Raw genomic sequence first — 22408 nt, 5'->3', positions numbered from 1 at the left:
TTACTACCATTATTAAAAGAATATACATAGTAGCTTGTTCAAAGTACAGGTCTGTAACATTTCTCCAAATGCAGTCACATACCATGGCAGCATCAAGTCTAATATATTAAAAATAAAATATTGAAATGAATGGGGACCCACCTGAAATTGGCTCGTGACCCACCTAGTGGGTCCTGACCCACAGTTTGAAAAACACTGGGCTATTATGTATATGCTTTTAAAGATGGTAGTCAAATGGGGCTTACTCCTGGGCAAGTGTGGATAGGATTGCAACCTTTAAGATGTTTTAGGATTTTTTTTAAACAGATTAACCACTGCTTGGGATGGTTAGGAGAATTCCTCTTTATTTTAAATAAATTTTTAAGCTTAATACTTATTGTAAACTTTTAATTTACTTACTTACTCGATTTGATTTTGTTATGTCGGGGTGTTCAAAATTTTCCTGCTTGATCAGGTCATTTTCGTCCTTCCAGGTTAATGACATCACTCCCAATGGGTCCCGACAGATTGCCATTCTAAAAAGTGGGTCCCAATTTTAAATAAACCGCTTGCAAGCCACTGATCTATAGGATTGGGCCTATAGAAGGCAATATAGAGATGCCCAGTGGATAAGACTACACATCTAATTAAAAACACTGGAGTGGTTCTGCAATGCAAATTCCTTTGTAAGCAAAATGATGAGGTTTCAGAAACATACTGAAGTAGTCTTGGCCAGTTTCTGCTGAATCCATAGAACTACATGCTTTCTACAAATTAAATCCAGGAAACATGGAAAAATGATAAAATAATAAATGCAACAAAGCTCAAAAGACCACAAAAATAAATCTGCGTACATTATGAATAAGCCTTTATTTTTGCCATTGGAATTGTGAGAAAGGCAATGGAACCTATTGTTTTGGGAACAACAATTCTGACATAATTCAGCTAGCACCAGAAGTCAGCTGAAATGCAATTCTCTGTGCAAGGAGGAGCATAGGGTGTTAATGCTGTATACCGAGTCCAACTGGCATGCAAAAACTAAAGACAACCATTTTTCTTGGCATCCAGATTTCAAAGCTTCTGATTAGCATAATAAAAGTGAATTCCTGAAAAAGAATCCCAAAATAAACCAAATATTTCTGGCTGACATTTCATTATGGGCTCAGAGTTCACACTTTCCCTTAAACTTAAAGCAATAAACAGAGAATCGAGTAACCTTTCTTCCATTGTATTAAAATATTCCCTAATAAGGCAAAATAAAGCAAACCATGACGGCAGTTTTACACGTTCAATAAAGTACAACAGCTGCAGTCAAGAACCAGTGCACGAAGGCAGCTTACAGTAATGTACATTACACAGTTTTATTTTCTTTTTTTATTCTCAAAAAAGGTACATCAACGATCACACTAAAACTGATTTGAGCCTTACCCAGGATTACTACAGTGATGTGGAGTCAGGGAGGCAGAGCTTCACCTAACCCAGCAAGAAAAAAAGGACCCCAACATGTTTTAAAAAAAAAACAAAAAACTCACCTTTTCCCTTTCCAAAGCTGGTCCTTTCTGCTCAGCTCATTCCATTTAAAGCAACACACTTACATACATGGAGGGAATAAGGAGAGCTCTCAATCATCCCAGCCACATGGTTTGTTATGAGGATGCACTATGGCAAGGCTCAGGCTCTTATCCCCCTTCAACATGTTGTTGAAGGTGTCTGAACAGTGTGGGCTTTTAACTCAGAAGTAAGCCCATTGTGTTCCATAAGACTTACAGCCCAATCCTGAGCTGCCTGGAGCGCGGGGCTGCCATGCAAACAATGCAATTGTTTGCACCGCAAACAATTGTTGCGGTGCAAACAATGGCTGCCATGGTATCCTGAGTGCAACCAAGCAGCCACCGCCAGCTCCTGGGGGGGGGGAAGAGACGTTTTTCCCCTTCGTCCAGGTAAGGAATGTAACCCTGCAATGGGGTCTGACCATAACTGCTAAATAACTGTGGTCTGCAGAAACTCATTCCATGTATTCAGATGAAACAGACAACTGTGTTTTTTTTACAAACCTTAACTTGAAGCTTCAAATTCCTCTGCACAAAGAGGAGGGAAAGAAGTATGTGAGCCTGAAACTGATGCCTCTAACAACAAACCATGGTTTGTTAATACATCTGAATAAGGCCTCCCAGTTTTAAAAATTGTACTTTGCTACAAAGTTTCTAAGTACCTTCCTATCCAAAAACTAGTTGTATGTATCAATTGTCAAGCTGAAATAGGTTGCCATGTTGGAACGATTCTCAAATATCCTGAACAAAAGAGAACCTCTGTGCTCCAAGATGTAAAGCATATGTAGTCTAATATAGTTCTTTCCTGCTCAGTTATCTATGGATGCTCTAAGTCAGCGGTTTACAACTGGTGTGCCGTGGGGCTGTCTCAGGTGTGCCACGGGGCCAGAGGAGACAGGCAGCAGCCTCGCGCGCGGCATTGACCCTCAAGCCGGAGAAGCGGCTGCTTTGACCCTCAAGTGGCAGCCGGTGAAAAGGAGCAGCAACAGCTGCTTTGCATCTCCTGCTGCTGAGTGAGAGGAAGATTGCAACCCGATCCTTGTTTACCTGGGAGTAAGCCCCATTGACTATTATGGGGCTTACTTCTGAATAGACACGCCTAGGATTGGGTATCAAGTCCAGGCAGAGAAGCCTGGGCCGGAGGAGGTCCGGAGTGAGAATGAGGGAGCAGTGAACTGGCTGGCTGAAAGGGTCCTGGTGCCACAGTTGCCTGCAGCTCCCCAAAGTGACCCTCCCTGCCTTGTCTTTTGCCTTTCAGGGGAAGGGCATTGGGCCGCAATCTTCTCCACACTTACCTGGGAGTAAGCCCCATTGACTATAGTGGGGCTTACTTCTGAGTAGACATATTGCCTAGGATTGGGCTTTTGGTCACACTCTTTTCTTAAATACAAGAGCAGGCAATTGGCACTTCTCCCCACCCACTCCCTCCCACAGGCACATCCCCCCATCTCATATTCGCAGTTAGCACCTCTCTTACTGTCCCTCCCTTCACTCCTCCACACCTTTCAAAGGTCCAGAATCACTTTCCTCACATTCTCCCCCCCCCACTCCAGCCGAATCCTGCACTTCTTTCAATCAAGTGTCTTCACTGCCCCTCACCCCACTATGTGCTCAGTCAGACCTCTCTTTGCCAGCACTTTCTGGCATTACACTTTAATAACAACATTTTCCAGATCCTTTTCAGAATCACATATACTTTCTTCTCCAAACTTCTTGTGAGTCTTTGGCTACAATTCTAACCTCACTTTCCTGACAGTAAGCCCCACTGAACAAAACAGGGCTTACTTCTGAGTAGACCTGGTTAGGATTGTGCCCTTTGTCATGTAATGATTTAATTCTATTAGTTAAAAATTAATTGTAATTTAGTAATTTAATGGAAATAAAAAACTGGTAGTGTGCCTTGACAATTTTAGTGCCTTGTCAGTGTGCCATGAGCTGAAAAAGATTGAAAATGGCTGCTCTAAGTGCTCACATACTGGCAGCTTCTAACAGCATGTGTGAATACTCCTTTGTTCTTGAATACTGAAAAAGGGTCAATAGAAGTCCCTGATTTACAACCTTATTTACTGCATTAAATTATTTTCATATGACTTATTTTTAACAGCTTATCGTTCAGCGGTTCCAAACCTCCGTCTTTTAATTCTTTCCATGTTTGTCATAATTCATCACCTGTTTTTAAAGAAAAAAACGGACAGATCCCAACACACCAAAGAGGCACATAACTTTTTTTTTTTAATGGCTCATACTATTTTCATCAAAGGCTTTCACCTCATAATATTCTGTTGGCCCTTTTGATTTCACAAAGGAAGAGACTCAAGTCCAATATCCAATTCAAAGATTCATGAATGAATGCATGTTTCGTGCACGCAAGGTGGAAGTGCCTGCTGTCAATTCAGTAGAAGGACACAATCCATATGTGTAAAGATACAGTACGTGTGCACGGATTTCTCTGTTGCAATGTATAATAGTCCATATGGGAAACCTGAGGCACACCCTGGCTCTAGAAAATAATACTAGATCATGGTAGACATCTTCCAGCTACTCCAGATTAAAGTAGACCTCACAAAGACTGTAACACGCATAAATTACTTCCTCTTTCTTCCTGTCTGAAGGGAAAAAAAAAGAAAAGTATTGTGCCATAGTTTAAATTTGCTGGGCACTCTCTGCCAATGTGGTTGGCAACCTTCAGTCTTGAAAGACTATGGTATATAACCCTATAGCACCCGGTATTCCCAGGCAGTCTCCCATCCAAGTACTAACCAGGCTTGACCCTGCTTAGCTTCTGAGATCAGATGAGATTGGGCATGTGCAGGGTAACAGTTACTTGCCCCTACTAATAAGGGTGATCAGAGGGTTTGAAGCCCTCCCTATTGGGGAGGGCTGGTGAGGAAGGACCAAGACCGGTGGTGCTGGTTGAGCAGGATTGTTCCAATACCCACTCTGTCTGAGATGGTGAACTAATGCTGCCCCCATCGTTGTGAAAAAACCATGGTTACCACTCCTTCTGCTCCCTGGAATTGAGAAAGAAAAAGGGAATGAAGTAGAAGAGGAATTACAGAGGCGAGGAGAAGACAGTTGTGGGCTGGAGTGGTCAAGCTGGAGTAATGCTCTAGGCCACCACTCTCTTCTCCTCCCTCTTCCACTCCATTCCCCCTCTTTTCAAATCTGAGGAAGAAGAGGAACAGAGGAGACAGGCATGCTCCTCCAGATTGCCACTTGAGGCATAACGTATTGGACAGCCATGTACTCCTTCTAGTGCTTTTCTTCACCAAAAAGGCCACTGTGGTGGAGATCAACTGCTAGGAATTCATGTGCATCATTTAGTATACAAGGAGGATTACTAGATCAGATTGCTGCAAAGCACATTTTATAACACAAGAGGGTTTAAAAATAAAGCTGTAAGTCTCTCAAAAATCAGCTTAGCCAAAAACTATAACATACTTTCACAACTATGCTTGTATAAGTAGGAAATTCGGAAGACACATATCCCTCTAGAACAAAATTAATCTTTGGAATAAAGGCAAACCTGTCTGTCAAGCAAAAGAAATATCTGTGAAAAATAGAACTACAAGTAATACCAGATTAATTTGGAGGCCCAGGGGGACTGCCATTTTGCGGGAGACAAAGGAAGACAAATTTGTGCCACTTTCCACTATTGATGCAGGATATAATACATGAGATGTTTGATACTATTAGGGAGGGGGGTGACCTTTTGATTTGAAAAAATGAGAACATCACAACGAAAAAATGAGAAATGCTTGAAAACTTGTATCCCTGGCAGAAGTGGCCGGTGTGCCAAAATAAATATCACAACAACTTTGAATTCCAGTAACGCTAATAGAATCTAAAGGAGGTAAGGATGTTCCAACAACAACAACAACAACTATTATTATTATTATTATTATTATTATTATTATTATTATTATTATTATTATTATTATTTATATACCCCTTTTCAACTAAAAGTTCACAAAGCGGTTTACAGAGAAAAATCAAATAACTAATGGCTCCCTGTCCCAAAAGGGCTCACAAACTAAAAAGATGCAAAAAGAACACCAGCAGACAGGCACTAGAAAAGACACTGCTGGGGTTAGGTGGGCCAGTTACTGTCCCCCTGCTAAAAAGAGGAGCACCCACTTGAAAAAGTGCTTCTTTGTTTTGTTCTTTGTTACAGAAAGAGTTTTCTGTAGTTCATATGGAAACAGTTTGGAAGAGCTGTTACCAACATACAAAAGTACTTTATCAAACACAAACCATCCAAGAAGGAAGTGGGCTTCAAGGCAGATATTCTGCTGCAATTAGTTCCATATTTGTGGCTCCACAGTCGAATGAGAAATTGAGAAAACACTTCCTACGTATTGCTTGCATTTGCGGACAAAGCACAAGAGATAAGGGGGAGAACGGTAAGAATAGTAATGATGAAAGTATCTTTCACCCAATGAGCGATCGGTTTTTACTCAAGAGCTGCAACTCCATGACCCAGAAAAGTGACAGGTGGGCAGACACAGGGTGCAGGGGCTCCCATCGCCTCTCCCAGCCCACCATTCAAAGCAGTTGTTTCACCCAGCCTCCAGAGTGGGCCGCTACCATCCAAATATCACCTTCACAACAAAATTGGCTTGTGCAAACCACAGCACCGCAACTACGTGTTTAAAATACGGAAGCCAAAAGCTTGAGGCAGGCACAAGGCACCATTAGAAAGGAGCTCTCTCTCTCCTTGCCATTAAGCACAGAGCATTATAAATGCATAACCAACTTTTAAAAACTTAACTGCTCTCACAGCATTCTAGGAACAAGGTTCAATGCTCTTGATATATCGACTCTCACAGACTCACTCACCGCAATAGACTTCTCTGCCTGGGCTGTCACTCAGCGTTCATTTACGCCACTCATCTACCCATGGTTCAGGGCAAACTCAAAATATGTTCTTCATTTACAGTTTACATCACACCTCAGCATCTATGTGACGGTCTATTTGCCAAGAAAAGTTAAAGCGGGATTTTTCCACTTGTCTCTGCAAAACCAAAGTCTTGGCTGTCCAAATATCTATTATTATATTCTTAATGCAATGGGAGGCGCCATTTGGATTTTCTTCCAAGGCATCCAATACAGTTGTCTTCGTTCCTTTGAAACAATTCACTGCACTGACAAACCAGGTCAAGTTATTCTGGATTCCAGAGGCATCACATATCCAAGTTGCAGCCTAATTAAAACCCTCCGCCCGCATCTGTTTCCTTGCAAATGATAGGAAGCACATCTCTCTAACAGCAGCAGCACATCTGCAACCAGCCCCAGCTCAGACACTAATCCACAGATATCTAGGAACGGATCGTCACCTGCTCTCCACATGTGCAAATGCATTTCCGAAAAGATACCTGGCTTTAGATTAAATGGAGGAACAGCGTACAGTGTTCCTCAAAGAAAAAGCCAGCTCTCCCAAACTGGCAGCACACATCATCTGTACTTCTTCAACCAACAGTCATGCCACTTCACACCAAGTAAGGATGGAGATTTCATTCTTTGGCCACATTACACAAAACCCAAAAGTTTCATTCATCACACAGAGATAATATCCCTATCGTTTCACAACATGCAAAGTATAAGCAACTTATATTCTTAAAAATCATGCAGCTATGTGACAAGCAACACTGCTTAGGATCGTTTGTTCTGAAATTTGATTAGAAGGAAACATTAGGTTGTTAGAAGATTACTACAGTTTTGTTTGTTTATGCTCTCTCTCTCTCTCTCTCTCTCTCTTTCCCCTCACTGTATGCAGTTGGGCATCTTTGTTCGTCCCCACCCCTGCCTCTAACAACCCTGGAAAATCTGCTCTTGCATGTGCAGCAACAGATGGGCATTGGGTTACAACTCATATTTTGGATAAAACTCATACCATCACAATAGGAACAACCACTCCTATATGGCAGGGGTGGACATACCGCAGCTTGCGAGCCACATGTGAATTTTTAACATATAATGTGCAGCTCTCGGAAAAGTGCTGGCTGAGCTCCTTTTTGTAACACAAAAATTGCCAAGCTTTATAATTTGCCAAGTATAAACTGAGAGTCCATTGGATTAAAATATAAGTTTAAAGTTCAGGGTGAGTAAAAATATTAAAGGAATTGAACACTTCTTAAATATTGTGGCTCTCAAACATACAATAAATATGTTTATTGCATGTTGCTCTTACATTAAGCAAGTTTGGCCAGCCCTGCTATATGGGGTTATCAGCATGATTAAAGGCCCAGTACTAAACAGTGCGCGCCAGCTCACCGCCAGCACGCACTGTTGCAGACGTGCCATAAAGCACTTTGCAAGTGTTAGCACCAACCGAACGCTAGAGCTAGCCCAGCACCACAGGCTACCGCCAGTCAAACATTCTGCCGCTTGGCAGTCACCCAAACCACCAGGCGGTGGATAGATAGGTGGGGATAAGGGGGAGGAGGCATTCCAGGGTGGGGAGAGGCAGGCGGAAGTTGGGCAGAGGGTGGGGAGGAGGCATGCCGGGGGAGGGAGCAGGATGGGAGGACAGCCACACCGATGGAGCTTAGCTCCACCGGATCCTGAGCTCCGTGTTGGGCCACGCGGTCCGACCTCTTTGATTTTGTGGCAGCTCCAGAGCTGCCGTAGAATTGAGTAGACTTACCTGGGGGAAGGGGATAAACGTCTCCTTTCCCCAAGGAGCCGTCAGTGGCTGCCCAGTTGCATTCAGGATGCGTGGCAGCCATTTTTGGAACCATGGCAACCCCGCACTCCAGGCAGCTTAGGATTGGGCGGCTTGGCCTCAATGATAGCAGTTACTTTTTTGACACATGCATTAAAAAATATATATGCTCTTTAGACATATGATTTAAATGATTCATTTCTCTTCTAAGCACACATTCAAAAAACTATGATGGCATTGAATCGTGAACTTGTAATACATACTTACCAACTTCCAGAATGGAAGCCAGAGGCCACCACTTTGCAAATAAGTCAAACACCACCCCCTAAGAATGCGCTAGCCTGCCAGCCCACATTTGGCTTTGCCAATTTCCAACCAAGTGCAAGGATACAACTTAGAAGGCTGAGATCATGCCAAGTCGCATTAAGACCGATATCAAATTGCAGTACTGGAAATTATCGAAATATATGCATACAATGTTATACAAAAGGAGTATAATTGAACCATTCAATTATTAATACATTCAAATACTTACTGGTTTAACGCTACATCCAAGATGAAAGAAGATCCAAAAGCATCAACCTGGAAGCTGGCTTGGGCAACATGAGCGGACTGCAACGTTAAGATAATTGAAATGGGTTAGCATCCAACAATTCAAATGCATTCTAGAAATATACTGTTGAAGAAATAGTACCTAGAATTAGCACAAATAAAAAGATGCTTATACTTGTGCTGAATAATTCAGCCAATTTTTCATGGATTGTGAAATCCAGTTAAGAACATCCCCTTTTATCTATTTTTAATTCTATCAGATTTAGTATCCATATTTCTAGGGAGTTATCGAAAATAGGTGCCATGTTAGATCTCTTTCTTTAGTACACTCAGCCTTGACACTTCAATTACAGATAATCTGCATGACAAACCAGTATCAGGTTTATACCACTTTAACAACCATAGCTTCTCCCAAAGAATAGTGGGAAGTGTAGTTTGGTTAGACTGCTGCACTCATAGTCAAATCCCATTCCCCCCCCCCCCCCAGCCAAAGCAACCATGCCAAAATAGCTACCACTGCATCCGGGAGGGGGGGGAGTTGTGGAGATCTTCTCTGGTTAAGAGAACAGAGTGGAGGGGTCTACTTGGACCTGTGTTAGTGAAATCACTAGCATGGTTCCGCATGGACTCGTGCTGTGGAATCAGGTCCATTAAGGAGACTAGGATTTGGTGGCTGCCATTGCCGCCAAACCGATCACCTTCCCCAACCAACCCAATGCACCCTTCCCCTGCCCTGTTCCATCATCTCCTACCTCATTCCACCTCCCTCATTGGCCCACCTTTGTCAGCAAGCCTGCAATGATGTGCTGGTACCTCCCCAGTCTCTCTGCCAATGCCCCTGCAGCACACGAATTCATGCACTGCTGGAGCGCCTTTTATGACTTCTATAAGGCAGTCTGTGCAGGTGGAATGTGCATTTGACCAGCATACAACACCAGTAGGATCGGGCTGTCACAGCTATATATGAATGGCTGTCTCTAAGATGTTAGCTTTTTATCTTTTCCCAGAAACATTCTTAATGTCTTAGTGAACAAAGGCAAAGAGATTTTGCTGCGAAGGGCGCTTTATGGTGATCTTCCCACTGACTAACATCATTTCTTCATGTTACTTGAATAGTTGCCACCACGTGCCATGTGCAAACCCAATTACTGAGTGAGACAGGACATCCTTGGCAATTTTTCTGCATAGGGTTTTGCATAGGGTTATATATACTGTTGTCTTGGGTTATATATACGGTGCTCCCTCGGGCATTTGGTGGGCCACTGTGAGATACAGGAAGCTGGACTAGATGGGCCCTTGGCCTGATCTAGTGGGGCTTTTCTTATGTTCTTATGAATGACCACCACTAAAAGGTTCCTATCTAATTTGTACTGATGTCATGAAATGTTTCATTATTACCTAAGGTAGCAGATGGCTATACTGAAACATACTTCAACCAATTCATAACATGCTGTTGTGCACCATTAATGCCGCTCAAATTAGGATATTGACAGGTTGATGGAAGATGGCAGGCAGGATGACCAGGGTGACACAGCATTTGAGTAAAAGCAAAAGCCACACTGCAAAAGTATAGAAAAACACAGAAGAGGCTGTTTGACTTCATTTAAAGGAAAAATTGTATTCTCACAGAGCTACTTAGGCGTAAACACCTTGGAATGCAAATAGATAAAATTGCTAGGGAACGAGCAGATAGGCCCCAACTTGGCAGTCTTAGCAAGGACAGCCTGCCTGTGTTCGTTTATAGTTTTAAATTGCTATTCTTCCATGCTTTCAAAGGAAAAGACACATACAGGTAAAATAGTCTTTGCCCTAAAGTGTAACCAACATATATGGGGACATAGTAGTCATTAGAAGTAAGTCTTAAGCAACCTTTGCTGCTTGATTTTAGAAAAGTCTTAAGAACAGACAAAAGCTTTAACATTGCAGGAAGGCTTCACAGGTGTTTCTATGTTGACATTAGCATAGGAGAAAGGCATGCAGAGAGAGATAACGGTACCAGTCAAAGTACATTGTGTCATCTCTCTAATGAGGATGGTACGGAGACATGTCAAGGAAGTCCCTAACTGGATTGATGGATGCGAGTAAGGGTCAGTACTGGATAAGATGATATTATAGCATCCCCTGCTGGTTCTTGAAAACTTTGTAATTCAATATGTTTAATTGTTTAATTTCACCTTTTTTGGAAACCTGTAACTTGAAACTCACCTATGAGGTGTCTCTAAGGTTATCTCTAGCCTATTAAGAGTTAGCCCCATCTATTATTTCAAATCCTCAGTGAATGAGAAGTCTAGAATTGAGGACAAAGGGCTGTGAGAGGTATAAAGGTTAAGGACCAGCATTCAGATAAGGCTCTATGCTTTGTGACATGAGTCCCGTGGGCCAATTGTATACAATTCAAATAAAAGTTTGTGAACCTTCACCCTTGAGTACCGAGTCCTTCTGAGTTGCTTTCTTCAGCCTTGCAACAAGGTGACTCATTACACAGAGAAAGCACACAACACCATCCATTGAACAACAACAGTGGGGAAAAAGTCTATTTGGTAAGCATTCCTCACAAAATATGAAACAGAGCCAAGTGTTATGAATCCCCACACAAACCACTTTGTGAACTTTTAGTTGAAAAGTGGTATATAAATACTGTTAATAATAATAATAATAATAATAATAATAATAATAATAATCTGTCATGTCCCTACAGATACGCACCGACAAAACTGCACCAGAGAAATCATTAGGAAAAATTGTTTTAAAAAAGAGGAAGTGTTGGGGGAGGGAGAGAGAAGGCCTGTGTCCAAAAATTACTGCAGAGCTAAATGCTACTGGAAAGGCTTCCTGACTGACCCCCTTACGTCAGGGGCAGCCAAGACGCTTCTTGCTCACACCAAGAGCAGGTGAATTGGAGAGTAATCTGACCAAACACGGCTGCTTTGCTAAAAGGGTTGTGCGCTGAAACCTGTTTGGAGGGCTTCAAGAACAACATCCTTTTTCAGTGGGGAAGCAGTGCAGCCTACTGCACCCTGCCAAGTGTACCAATATCTGGTTTGGTGTTGACAACTGTGCTTGGGAACAAAGGCTTATTCTCTTCAGATGCACAAGCAGAAAAAGAGGTTGGACTTCAGTCTTGTCCAGCAAGAAGTTCTTATAGGGACCGGTGAAGGCCCAAGAAAAGATATGGAAAAACAAGGATAGGGTGTCCCCTGGTCAAGAGTTCTTCTCTGTTTTTCCAAAGGAAAACGGGAAATAGAATTCTTATCTGGCATTTTTACTTTCACAACAACAACAACAACAACAACTAGGCATTTATATACCGCCTTTCTGGTCATCCGATTACTCCTCTGACTTTATTCAAGGCAGTTTACATAGGCAGGCATTTCTAAATCCCTCAAAGGGATTTTTACAATCATAGAGGGATCTCTTTCATCTCATACAATCTCATACAATCATCTCTTTCAAGAACCAACAACATTTCACAATGGATCTTCCTGGTTTAGTCTCACTTCTGGCCTCCAGTTCTCCCAGGCAGGCTGACAAGCAGCTCCATCTCTCACATGGAGGGCAGCCAAGATGCTTCTTGCTCACACCAAGAGCAGGTAGAATCACTCAGCTGGGCTTGTCAGCTGCTTCAAGGTCTCACCATTCTCAACCGGTCAGGGAGCTGCCAGTGTCCTCGAACTGGCGACCTTCTGATGTTATGTTTGGGCTAACGGAGGCTCTACCCTCTAGACCAGACCTCCTGCCCACTCATAATTATGAGTGAAATACTTTTCGAAGTAATGTTTTCAAATAACATTGTTACAGCCAATTAATGCAGTTGCAGAATTCCTAGATTCAAAATTCAAAGGGAGTAATGATAGTAAAGATTTGTCTTGACCACTGGTTTTCAACCACTGTGCCATGGCACATTGGTGTGCCACGAACAGACCACAGGTGTGTGCCACGGGACTTTGGGGAAGGGTTATTTATTAGCAGAGGCACTGGAGAATGTGAGTCTCTGGCCAACAGTGTGGTGCAACTTGTCAATTTTCAAAAATTGATGGTGTGCCTTGACAATTTTAGTGCCTTGTTAGGGTGACATGAGATTAAAAAGGTTGAAAATTGCTAACCTACTAAAAAGCAATACTTTTAGGATCTGATGCCAGAAAAAATACTTTGAAAGGTTACACTATACAAAACATCTTCTGCGATTTTGTCCACACTAGAATTCTGCCAAGCACATAGTTTCTGAAATGTAGGGACAAGATATATATATACATCACAGCCTCTTGCTCCTCCCTTCTGTCTGAAAGGAACAAGTTAATATGCAAGCCTTCTACTGTATTTTAATTCATGCAAATCTTTCACTGAAGGCAAAGGGCTTCCACTGAAGGCAAAGGAAGTGGCTCCATCCTATCCAGAATTCCCTGCTCCCACTGGCTAGAATGGATCTCAATCAACCCAGGATGAAAAGCACTGTAATAAAACAGTGCTAAAGGAGCCATCTTTATTGGAGGTAATACAGCATGCTCAGAAGCAAGTCCCAGTGACTTCAGCAGAATTGGGGTTCTTTGACCTGCAGCCTTACTGCAATATATCATATTGATAATATATCATACATACATAAGACCTTTATTGGCATAGATAATGGAAATACGAAACAACAACCAAACATTAAACATTCAGAACACACACACAATAAAACACTCGTAATCATCCAATACTCCCTCCCCCCATTCACCATAATATAGCGGAAGACCCAGAATTCTGTCCTGCCAGAATCCCAGAAACAAAGTTGGCAACCTTGTCAAGAGAGTCAGTTTCCTCTATGGAAAGAAGAGTTTGTAATTTAAATGAATCAAAAAACATTTTGATTGTCTCAAAACATTAAATGTCTCAAAAAAGACATAGTGGAAATGGAAAAGGTGCAAAAGAGAGCGACTAAGATGATTGCGGGGCTGGGGCACCTTCCTTATGAGGAAAGGCTACAGCATTTGGGCCTCTTCAGCCTAGAAGAGAGACGCCTCAGGGGGGACATGATTGAGACATACAAAATTATGCAGGGGATGGACAGAGTGGATAGGGAGATGCTCTTTACACTCTCACATAATACCAGAACCAGGGGACATCCACTAAAATTGAGTGTTGGGCGGGTTAGGACAGACAAAAGAAAATATTTCTTTACTCAGCGTGTGGTCGGTCTGTGGAACTCCTTGCCACAGGATGTGGTGCTGGCGTCTAGCCTAGACGCCTTTAAAAGGGGATTGGACAAGTTTCTGGAGGAAAAATCCATTATGGGGTACAAGCCATGATGTGTATGCGCAACCTCCTGATTTTAGAAATGGGTTATGTCAGAATGCCAGATGCAGGGGAGGGCACCAGGATGAGGTCTCTTGTTATCTGGTGTGCTCCCTGGGGCATTTGGTGGGCCGCTGTGAGATACAGGAAGCTGGACTAGATGGGCCTATGGCCTGATCCAGTGGGGCTGTTCTTATGTTCTTATGAATCCCCCCAGCCCTGCATTTTGTTCAGCAGTGGAGCCAGATAGATCTTACGAAGGGTATCATGGAGTGGGCAGTAAAAAAATATATGATGTAATGTCTCCACACAATTCCTGTCACAGGTACATCTTCTTTCTGAGTAGGGAATGCCACAAAACCTGCCCGCTAGCAGAGCTGATGGAAAGGCATTGCATCTCGCAAGGGAGAATGCTCTGCGAGCCTGTGGGCACTGCAGATGATAAAGGAAAGAAGCCGGCTTCCCAAAGCTGATTGGGATGTGCAGATGGAGAGGGGAGCAAATGGTGTTAGCTGCACAGAGTAGCTCTTGACGCTCAATATCGAGCAATCTTTCCTTGATAGTCCTGTAGGCTTTGCTTAAACCAATCATACCCAGGCTTGCTGTGTCTAGATAATATATCAATACATAAACATAATGATACTCTTTAATAATATTATAGAAATATTTATTTTATTGGATTTTGGATCCTCTTTCCACAAGATAATGTGGAGGTCAACATATGGTTTTCTAAGATCAGAATAAAACCTTGCTTAAACTTTGCAGTAAAACTAATGTTGATGGTTTCCGTCATGCATACATACCTATTGCAGTGTAGACCGGGGTGTCAAACTCCAAGGGGCCGGATGTGGAAGCTCTTTATCCAACCCTCAGGCTCTCCCAGCATCACCATCAGCTACTCTCAGCTATTGAGCTGTGCTGAGGTGTCACTGCTGAAAAGGGCTGCCCACATTATTATTGGGCTCTCCCATATCTTGAAAATATGATCAAGATTTGTTTTCTCTTCTGTCATTTGCAGCTAATGAGTTCCTACATGAGCAAAAAGTGCTTATTTCTGGTCATGACCTGCTTGATAGCATCACTTCCTATTTTACTGATATCACTTCCAGCCCTAAGCAGGCATAAATGCACTTCAGCTCTCTGTATGAAATGAGCTTGACACCCCTAGTCTAGAGAGTGTGAATTACTGAGGTTAAAAAAAATAGCCCAGATCAAGCAATTGTATTCAGGGAATATAATTAAAAACAGTTAATAAATAACAGGGGGGGAGGAAATGTCTGGAAAAAACAAAACAACAACAAAGATTCAGCAAGGTCACGCTGAACTAATCTGGAGAGAGATCTCGAATACATAAATGCCACAGCTGCTAAGGGAAAGATGATGGATGCAACAACCTTAGATTTTTCCAAGGGCCTTTTGACAAACACAAAAGGCAGAAATGAAAAGGCAAAAGATAGTTAGATGAAGGGCACAAGCCAATGCAGGTCTACTCAGAAGTAAGTCCTATTGTGTTCAATGAGACTTACTCTCAGGAAAGTGAGGATAGGATTGCAGCCTAAGGGTATTTTCCACATGAGACTTTAATCAGTTTACACTTAAAAATCTGTTATTAATATCACGTAAAATCTACGTAAAATCACGTAAAAACACGTAAAATCTACATGTAAAGGTCTCCCTACACAAAGGGACAACAATGCTTGAGATCATTGTTTATATCGCACCAAACTAGACATGCCATTGGGGTTCCATAATTGGAAATTCAGTAGAAGTAGACTGCAGGTCTTCAAGATCAGAATATGAGGCACAGAATCTGACAGCTTCAACTGATGTCAAGGAATCCAAGAGTCATGGAGACTCGCTTGATTTCAGGGCACCTATAATCGCAAGTGTAGTTTGGAACATTAAGCGACATACATTAGAAGCCAAAACTCCAGTCAAGGAACAAAATGCAACCAGATACTAGACTGCTTGCCTTAAGAGTAAGGGCGATGCAAGATTAAAGCAACTCTGTCTCTCTTCAAGACCTGTCAACTCACTGATCTTGTCTGATCTTGGAAGCTAAGCAGGGTCAGGCCTGGTTAGTACTTGGATGGGAGACTGCCTGGGAATACCGGGTGCTGTAGGCCTATATACCATAGTCTTTCGAGACTGAAGGTTGCCAACCATTTGTCTCTCTTCAGAAAATGGCAGAGAAATATTCATATCAGTTGGTTGCTTGCATGTTTATTCTCAAGAAAATTCCATTGACTTCAACGGGGTATTCCGGAAGAGGTGTGCATAGGATGCCAGAGTATTGGTGTCTTCAGCCAGGTCTCCCTACACCGATTCCTGGTGCCTTATTTCTATGCCACCCATCTCTTAGCCAGACCAAGTAAATATCCTACAACAGTTCTCAAACTTTTTGGCACCAGGGCCCACTTTTTAGAGTGACAATCTGTCAGGATCCACCAGAAGTGTTATCATTAACCTGGAAGTGATGTCATGGCCAGAAGTGATATCATCATGCAGGAACGTTTTTAACACCCCCCTCCCCATACCAAGCAAAAGAATTTTTAACACCCTTCATATGACAATATCAAATTCCAATTAATTCAGTAAATAAAAAGTTTACAAGTTTTTAAAAAATATTTAAAATAAAGAAAAACCCTCCTAACCCTCCCAAGCAGTTGCTGATCTGTTCTTTAAAAAGTTCCCTAAACATCCCAAAGGCTGTAATCCTAGTCACACTTACCCAGATTTTATATATATATATTCATTGAATTCAGTCATTTCAATGAATTCATTGAATTCCCCCATTCATTTCAATGTGTCGTTTATTTTTCAAATGTTAGGGCCCACCCCTAACTCTATATATAGGTGTGACAGATCTGACCTTTTAACAGGCTACTCTATATATATATATATACAGTAGCCTGTTAAAAGGTCAGATCTGTCACATTTCCCCAAATGCAGTAACATTTGGTAGCATCTTGGTAGCATCAAGCCTAACATTTGAAAAATAAACGACACATTGAAATGAATGGGGGCTCATGGCCCACCTAGTGGTTCTGGACCCACATATTGAGAAACAATGTCCTAGAGAGAGGGTGCCTTCTAAGACAGTTCTACTCAAAGTGTTTTGGCTCCAGTCCACGAGCCATCCGTTGCCAGTCTGTGCTGAATTGCAAGGAAAGAAACCATAGTAATAATATGGCACAGTATATGGGGGAGAAAATTGCTGGTCCGCCACACCAGAGAGTTTGAGAAGCACCTCTCTAAAGGGAATGCTGGGCTGGATGTTATCAAATGACCCAGCCTGTATACCATTACCTGTCCTATAGAACTCAAAATAGCGACACAGATTCCCTCATCCCACCCTGCCATTAACCAATTCCCAACCTTGCCCTGACTATACTTTCTGCCCCAACCCTCCATGAGCGTTCCTCTGAGCCTTGCAGTGTCACAGCCATGGAACAACCTTGTGTAATGGACTGCAACCTAAGTGCAAACCCTCCACACCAAAATAGTTAAAATCAGGACAAAGATCTTCCTTTCAGGACCATTTTCAACATTTAGAGTAGGCAAATAATCCAGCAATGTAAAAATACACAGCTGCAGTAAACAAGGCAAACAGAAATTTCTCTTGAATCAGCACTCACACACACACACACACACACACACACACACACACACACACAGAGGAGAATGGGAATGAAGCTACACTAAGCAGTACAGGAGTAGAAATGAGAATCTTTTCCTGAATTCTCTGTAATCTCCAATAGAGTCCCAGCTTTTCCCCCCTCAAAAACAAAGCTAAAAAAGAAAAAAAAAACTGTTATTGTCCTCAAGAGAACCCAGCCTACGGCAAGAATAATGATATCAGTTTTACTGGATCCAACTTACAAAGAAAGGATTAAAGATTTATTCTCACAGGCAAGAAAGACTCTCCATAAGGTCAAAGACGCTTTCCAAGTTTAAAAGAGGGCTTAACAAAAACGTATCATTTTCATTCATTTTTTTCTCCTTATTTTAATTTCTAGCTCATTCCCATCATGGCAACCTGAAGTCAGTAACCTCAGGTTAAAGCATTAATAAAATTCTTTAAAGAAAAAATAAAATAAAGCATAGGAATAGGTGGGGGAGAACTTCCATTTGTATAGTCCTAAACAGCAGTTAATTTTGTTTTCACATTTTTATATTGTCCTTCCTCCAAAGAGCTCAGGGTGATGTACATAGTTCCTTTCCTCCTTTTGTCCTCACAACAACCCAGCAAGGTGGGTGAGGCAGAGAGACAGTGACTGTCCCGAGGTCACCCAGGAAGCTTTAATGACTGAGTGGGGATTTGAATCGGGATCTTCCAGGTCTACCATAGATATTTGCCTACAAGGCGAGAAATTTCTACCAATAAATCAAGCATAGATTAACACCTAGTTTTATTTGAAGTCGGTCAGGGCTATTGAGGTGTGTCCAGGCAGCCAGGAGAAGCCTGGAGGAGCTTTGATAGTGGCTGCAGAGGGTCTGTGAAGCATCTGAAAAATGTTTTGAGTGATTGCAGACAGCTTACAAACAGGCAGCTTTGTTTACAGTTGTCAGAGCTCCACTGTCAAGTCTTCTGAGCAGGCTCCTTAACTCCAAACCCAGGAGTGCCTCTTAAAAAAAGTGAACAGAATAAAAAGTTGGCTGGCAACAATGGAAGCAGGGTGTTGTGCTGAAGAAAGCTGTTTATATCGCTTTATGTCGGTGCTGCATTTGTTATGGATGGTTTTTAAAACTGCAAATGCTTTTCTGCTGTTTCAAACCTGGGTGTTTTTCTTTAGCCATTCAGTGCAATGTTCAGTTCTGTAGCTTTGGGGGGAAATGGCCCACATTACTACATAAGCACCTTCAAAAACAGTGGCGTGGCTCAGATCCTTTCCTCCGTTTCAATCAGGCTCCAGGGCAAGCTGCAGCTCCTTTTCACAAGTACCATTCCCCAAGTTCTACCCCCAATTTATCTGAGGGTAATGAAACATTTCATGATTTTTGGCTGAAAACCTGTCCTCACCTTATCAGTGAGATCACCTTGTAGGTGAGTATCTACTGTAAGTCTAACTCCTGACCCACTACACCATCCTGGATTAATCAAGTTAACAACTTTAAAGCAGAGAGAGATAAATGATAGTTCCAGCACTTTCTGAAAAAGAGCAAGGTACTGTCCGCTTGAAAAATGAGAGGGAAGGAAACATTAAAATCTGACAAGCCTGTCTGCAGATACTTAGAAGAAGAAAAAACATAAGTACTTTCCAATAAGCAAGGGCATCTATAGGTTAAGGTAGCATGTATTTGGGCATAACAAGAAACTGCTGTTTGTTCAAAACTGCAGGAGGAAGGCTTCAGCCTCCTTTGTACAAGCAAAAAGAAGAAGAAAGGGGGGAATGTGAGCCCAAGACCTGTGCTGGTGCATTCTCAACATAATTAAAAAACCTCTGGTCTTGCCAGAACACATTCAATCTTAGAGCACAGCATTAAAACATGTGAAACAAAAGAACAACATAGTTGAATACATTTTCCTTAAAACTAAGTAAACATAACCAGAGCCTTTATTTCCAAGATTAGGAGAAACAGCTCTCAGTTTAGAACAGGGGTGCCCAAACCCCAGCCCTGGGGCCACTTGCGGCCCTCGAAGCCTCTCAATGCGGCCCTCAGAGAGCCCCCAGTCTCCAATGAGCCTCTGGCCCTCCAGAGATTTGTTAAAGCCCGCACTGGCCCGACGCAACTGCTTTCCGCACGAGGGGAACTGTTTGACCTCTCACGTGAGCTGTGGGATGAGGGCTCCCTCCACTGCTCTCTGTTTCACGTCTGTGATGCAGTAGCAGCAGCAAAGGAAAGGACAGCCTTGCTTTGTGCAAGGCCTTTTATAGGCCTTGAGATATTGCAAGACCTTCATTCATTCATAGAAGTTCATCTTTAATATATTCATTTATGTAAACTTATGTAAATTTATTCAAATTTTAAATGTAAATTAATTCTTTTTGTGTCAGAGAGATGATGTGGCCCTCCTGCCAAAAACTTTGGACAGCCCTGGTTTAGAAGATGCAACTCCTTGGCCACTTGAACTGGGCCATTCCTAGAAACCAGTGGCGAACTTACCCTTTCCTGCTCCCGGGGCAAAGGTCTTCGAGCCACCCCTCCCCTGCAAGATGCAGCCTCCCCATATGCAAAGCCATTGCCCTACTTTTGGAGCACAGTGGAGCTTCATGTGACAGTAGGACCGACCTGGGAAGCCTTCTGAGGCTTCTCTGCGGTCTTAAACCGCACTTCTGGAAAACTGGAAGTGAAGTTTCTGACCGTGTCAGGAGCCTCAGTGAGGCTTCCCACACATTTTTGGAGTCACGCGGGATCAGCATCCAGGGCGTTTGCCCAGCACTAGGTCCACTGCTGCTAGAAACCAAGCAATGGCATCAGGGCAGTCAGGATGAAGCTGTTTCCATCACTTATAGCTGATCTGTTTAATGGAAGATACCTGAAGCTACCATGACTCTGTTTACTAACTCCACTGCAGTTTACACAAAGCCCTACCTAACTGGTTTGTGCGTTCAAAGAACATCTCAATGTCTAAATGGTCATCTATTCCCCCCCACCCGCCCAAGTTGCAAATGATTCAGGGTTATTTCCTTACCCAATATACACATTGACATTACAGAGCAATAATTTAAGGATCATCACTTTTGCGGCACATTATAAATTATATCTCATCACTACATTATGCACTTCTGATTTAGTGATGGGTATGGACACATTCTTTTTATTTTACTTGTTTTTGTCACAAGTTGTACCAGACACCTTTAAAACTATATATAATTATATATAACTATATAAAACTATATAACTTATATAAGTGGTTAATGAGGCATCGTGCCAAATGCAAAATTCTTTTCCCGTAAGAGAGGGCTTTTCAAACTGGGGGCGTCGCGACGCCCCAGCCTGTGAGCCCTGGTCTCTGCCCCCTTAAGGAGGCAGGGAGGAGGCAGCGGCGCGATCCCCAGGATCGCACTGCCCAGGAGGCTACAGGGGCTTGGGTACACTTACCCAAGCCTCCTGCCGCCTCCCCAGGATGCAGGGAGCCCGGCGCGACCTGCAGCAGGGCTCCCAGCAGCAGTGAAAGTAAATGCGGAGCGATCGCACTCCACTTCCGTCTTTAGCGGGGATCGCGCCGCTGCCTCCCCCCGCCCCCGCTACCTCCCCCCCCCCCCAAGCAAGTACTTAGTGGCTCTCAAACTCTCCCAGCGAGTTTGAGAACCACTGACGTAAGAAACCAATTCCTTCAAACTGAACTTGCAACTACAGGTAGAGCATGTTTATCAGGAGATTTTAAATCTACAGGTCCCCTGGACCCACATTGGCCTAGACTTGGCCCCACATGAAATCTCCGAGGGCGACTGGAGCTGTACTCTGGTTGCCTCCAGAGGGCTTTCTGAAGCCCACAGAGGCTGTGTGTGTCCGCCCACAGCCTCTGCAGGCTTCAGAATGGCCCTTAAAGCGAAAACAAAGCAAAAAACTCCTCAGGGGTTCTTCCCTGGGCCTCAGAATGCCTTAAAAGGCATAAAAATGTCACTGAGTAGCTTTTCTTTCTTTTAGGGCCATTTTTAAGCCCTCTGGAGGTGACCGGAGCACAGCTTCGGACACCTACTGAGGGTTTAAGGGGCTGAAACAGCATCGGTTTTTTAATCCACAGGGGGTCCAAGATCGGATCCCTCGTGGATACCGAGGCCACCTGTACATATAAATACTGCCACCAGAGTGGCTAAAAATTTATTATTCAGGGGAGGAAGTTAAATTAGGAGGCTAATCAGTGTCACCTACAACAAATTTTTTTTCAAAATAACCTGGTTTAAAAGGATATCTAAACTGACTGCAAATGTATCATCTCTTAAAACTAAATTTATGACCCTCTTATGTGCTTGTGATCGTCTGCTTTTCTTTAGAAAGAAAGAAATGGGGGGGTATCTTCATATGGCACAATAGTACATTTATTTCTACTGTATCTTGATTCTGCCAGCCAGGGACAGCCTAGTAACTACCGGATTGCTGCATCTGGCTCCAAGTCAGTCCTCTGATTATAAAAATGTATGACTCAAGCTGGTATATGAGAACAGTGGCTACGAGAACAAGCTACTAATCAGAACTTGCCCAGTTTGAATCTCACCTCTGCCATGAATTCTCATTAGGTGGCCTTAGGCAATTCGCTCCCTCTTACTCTCAGCTGCAATGTGGAGATTATAGTACCTTATAAGGTTGTTATAAGGACCACAGCAAGATTATACAGGTGAAGTGCTGTGAAATATTCAGAAAGCACTACAGAAATATTAAGTATTTATTTACCACCTGGAGAGCACAGATCCACTCGACAACAATTTGGGGAGAAGGGGATGAA

At 42.8% G+C, this 22408-nt stretch overlaps 1 protein-coding gene across 1 annotated transcript in view; it reads right to left on the bottom strand.

Annotated features, from left to right (window-relative positions):
* ADAM22 (ADAM metallopeptidase domain 22) overlaps nucleotides 1–22408 on the bottom strand; it is a 142979-nt gene that overhangs the window by 104118 nt on the left and 16453 nt on the right. Inside the window, exon 4 of the mRNA XM_066629123.1 lies at nucleotides 8729–8805. Coding sequence (XP_066485220.1) covers nucleotides 8729–8805 — 77 coding nt within the window. The remainder of the gene's footprint in view (nucleotides 1–8728; nucleotides 8806–22408) is intronic.

This window comes from Tiliqua scincoides, chromosome 5 (assembly GCF_035046505.1).
Source record: "Tiliqua scincoides isolate rTilSci1 chromosome 5, rTilSci1.hap2, whole genome shotgun sequence".
NCBI classification, from domain to species: Eukaryota; Metazoa; Chordata; class Lepidosauria; order Squamata; family Scincidae; genus Tiliqua; species Tiliqua scincoides.
Note: the sequence above shows the minus strand (reverse complement) of the source record. Positions and strands in the feature narration are given on the sequence as shown.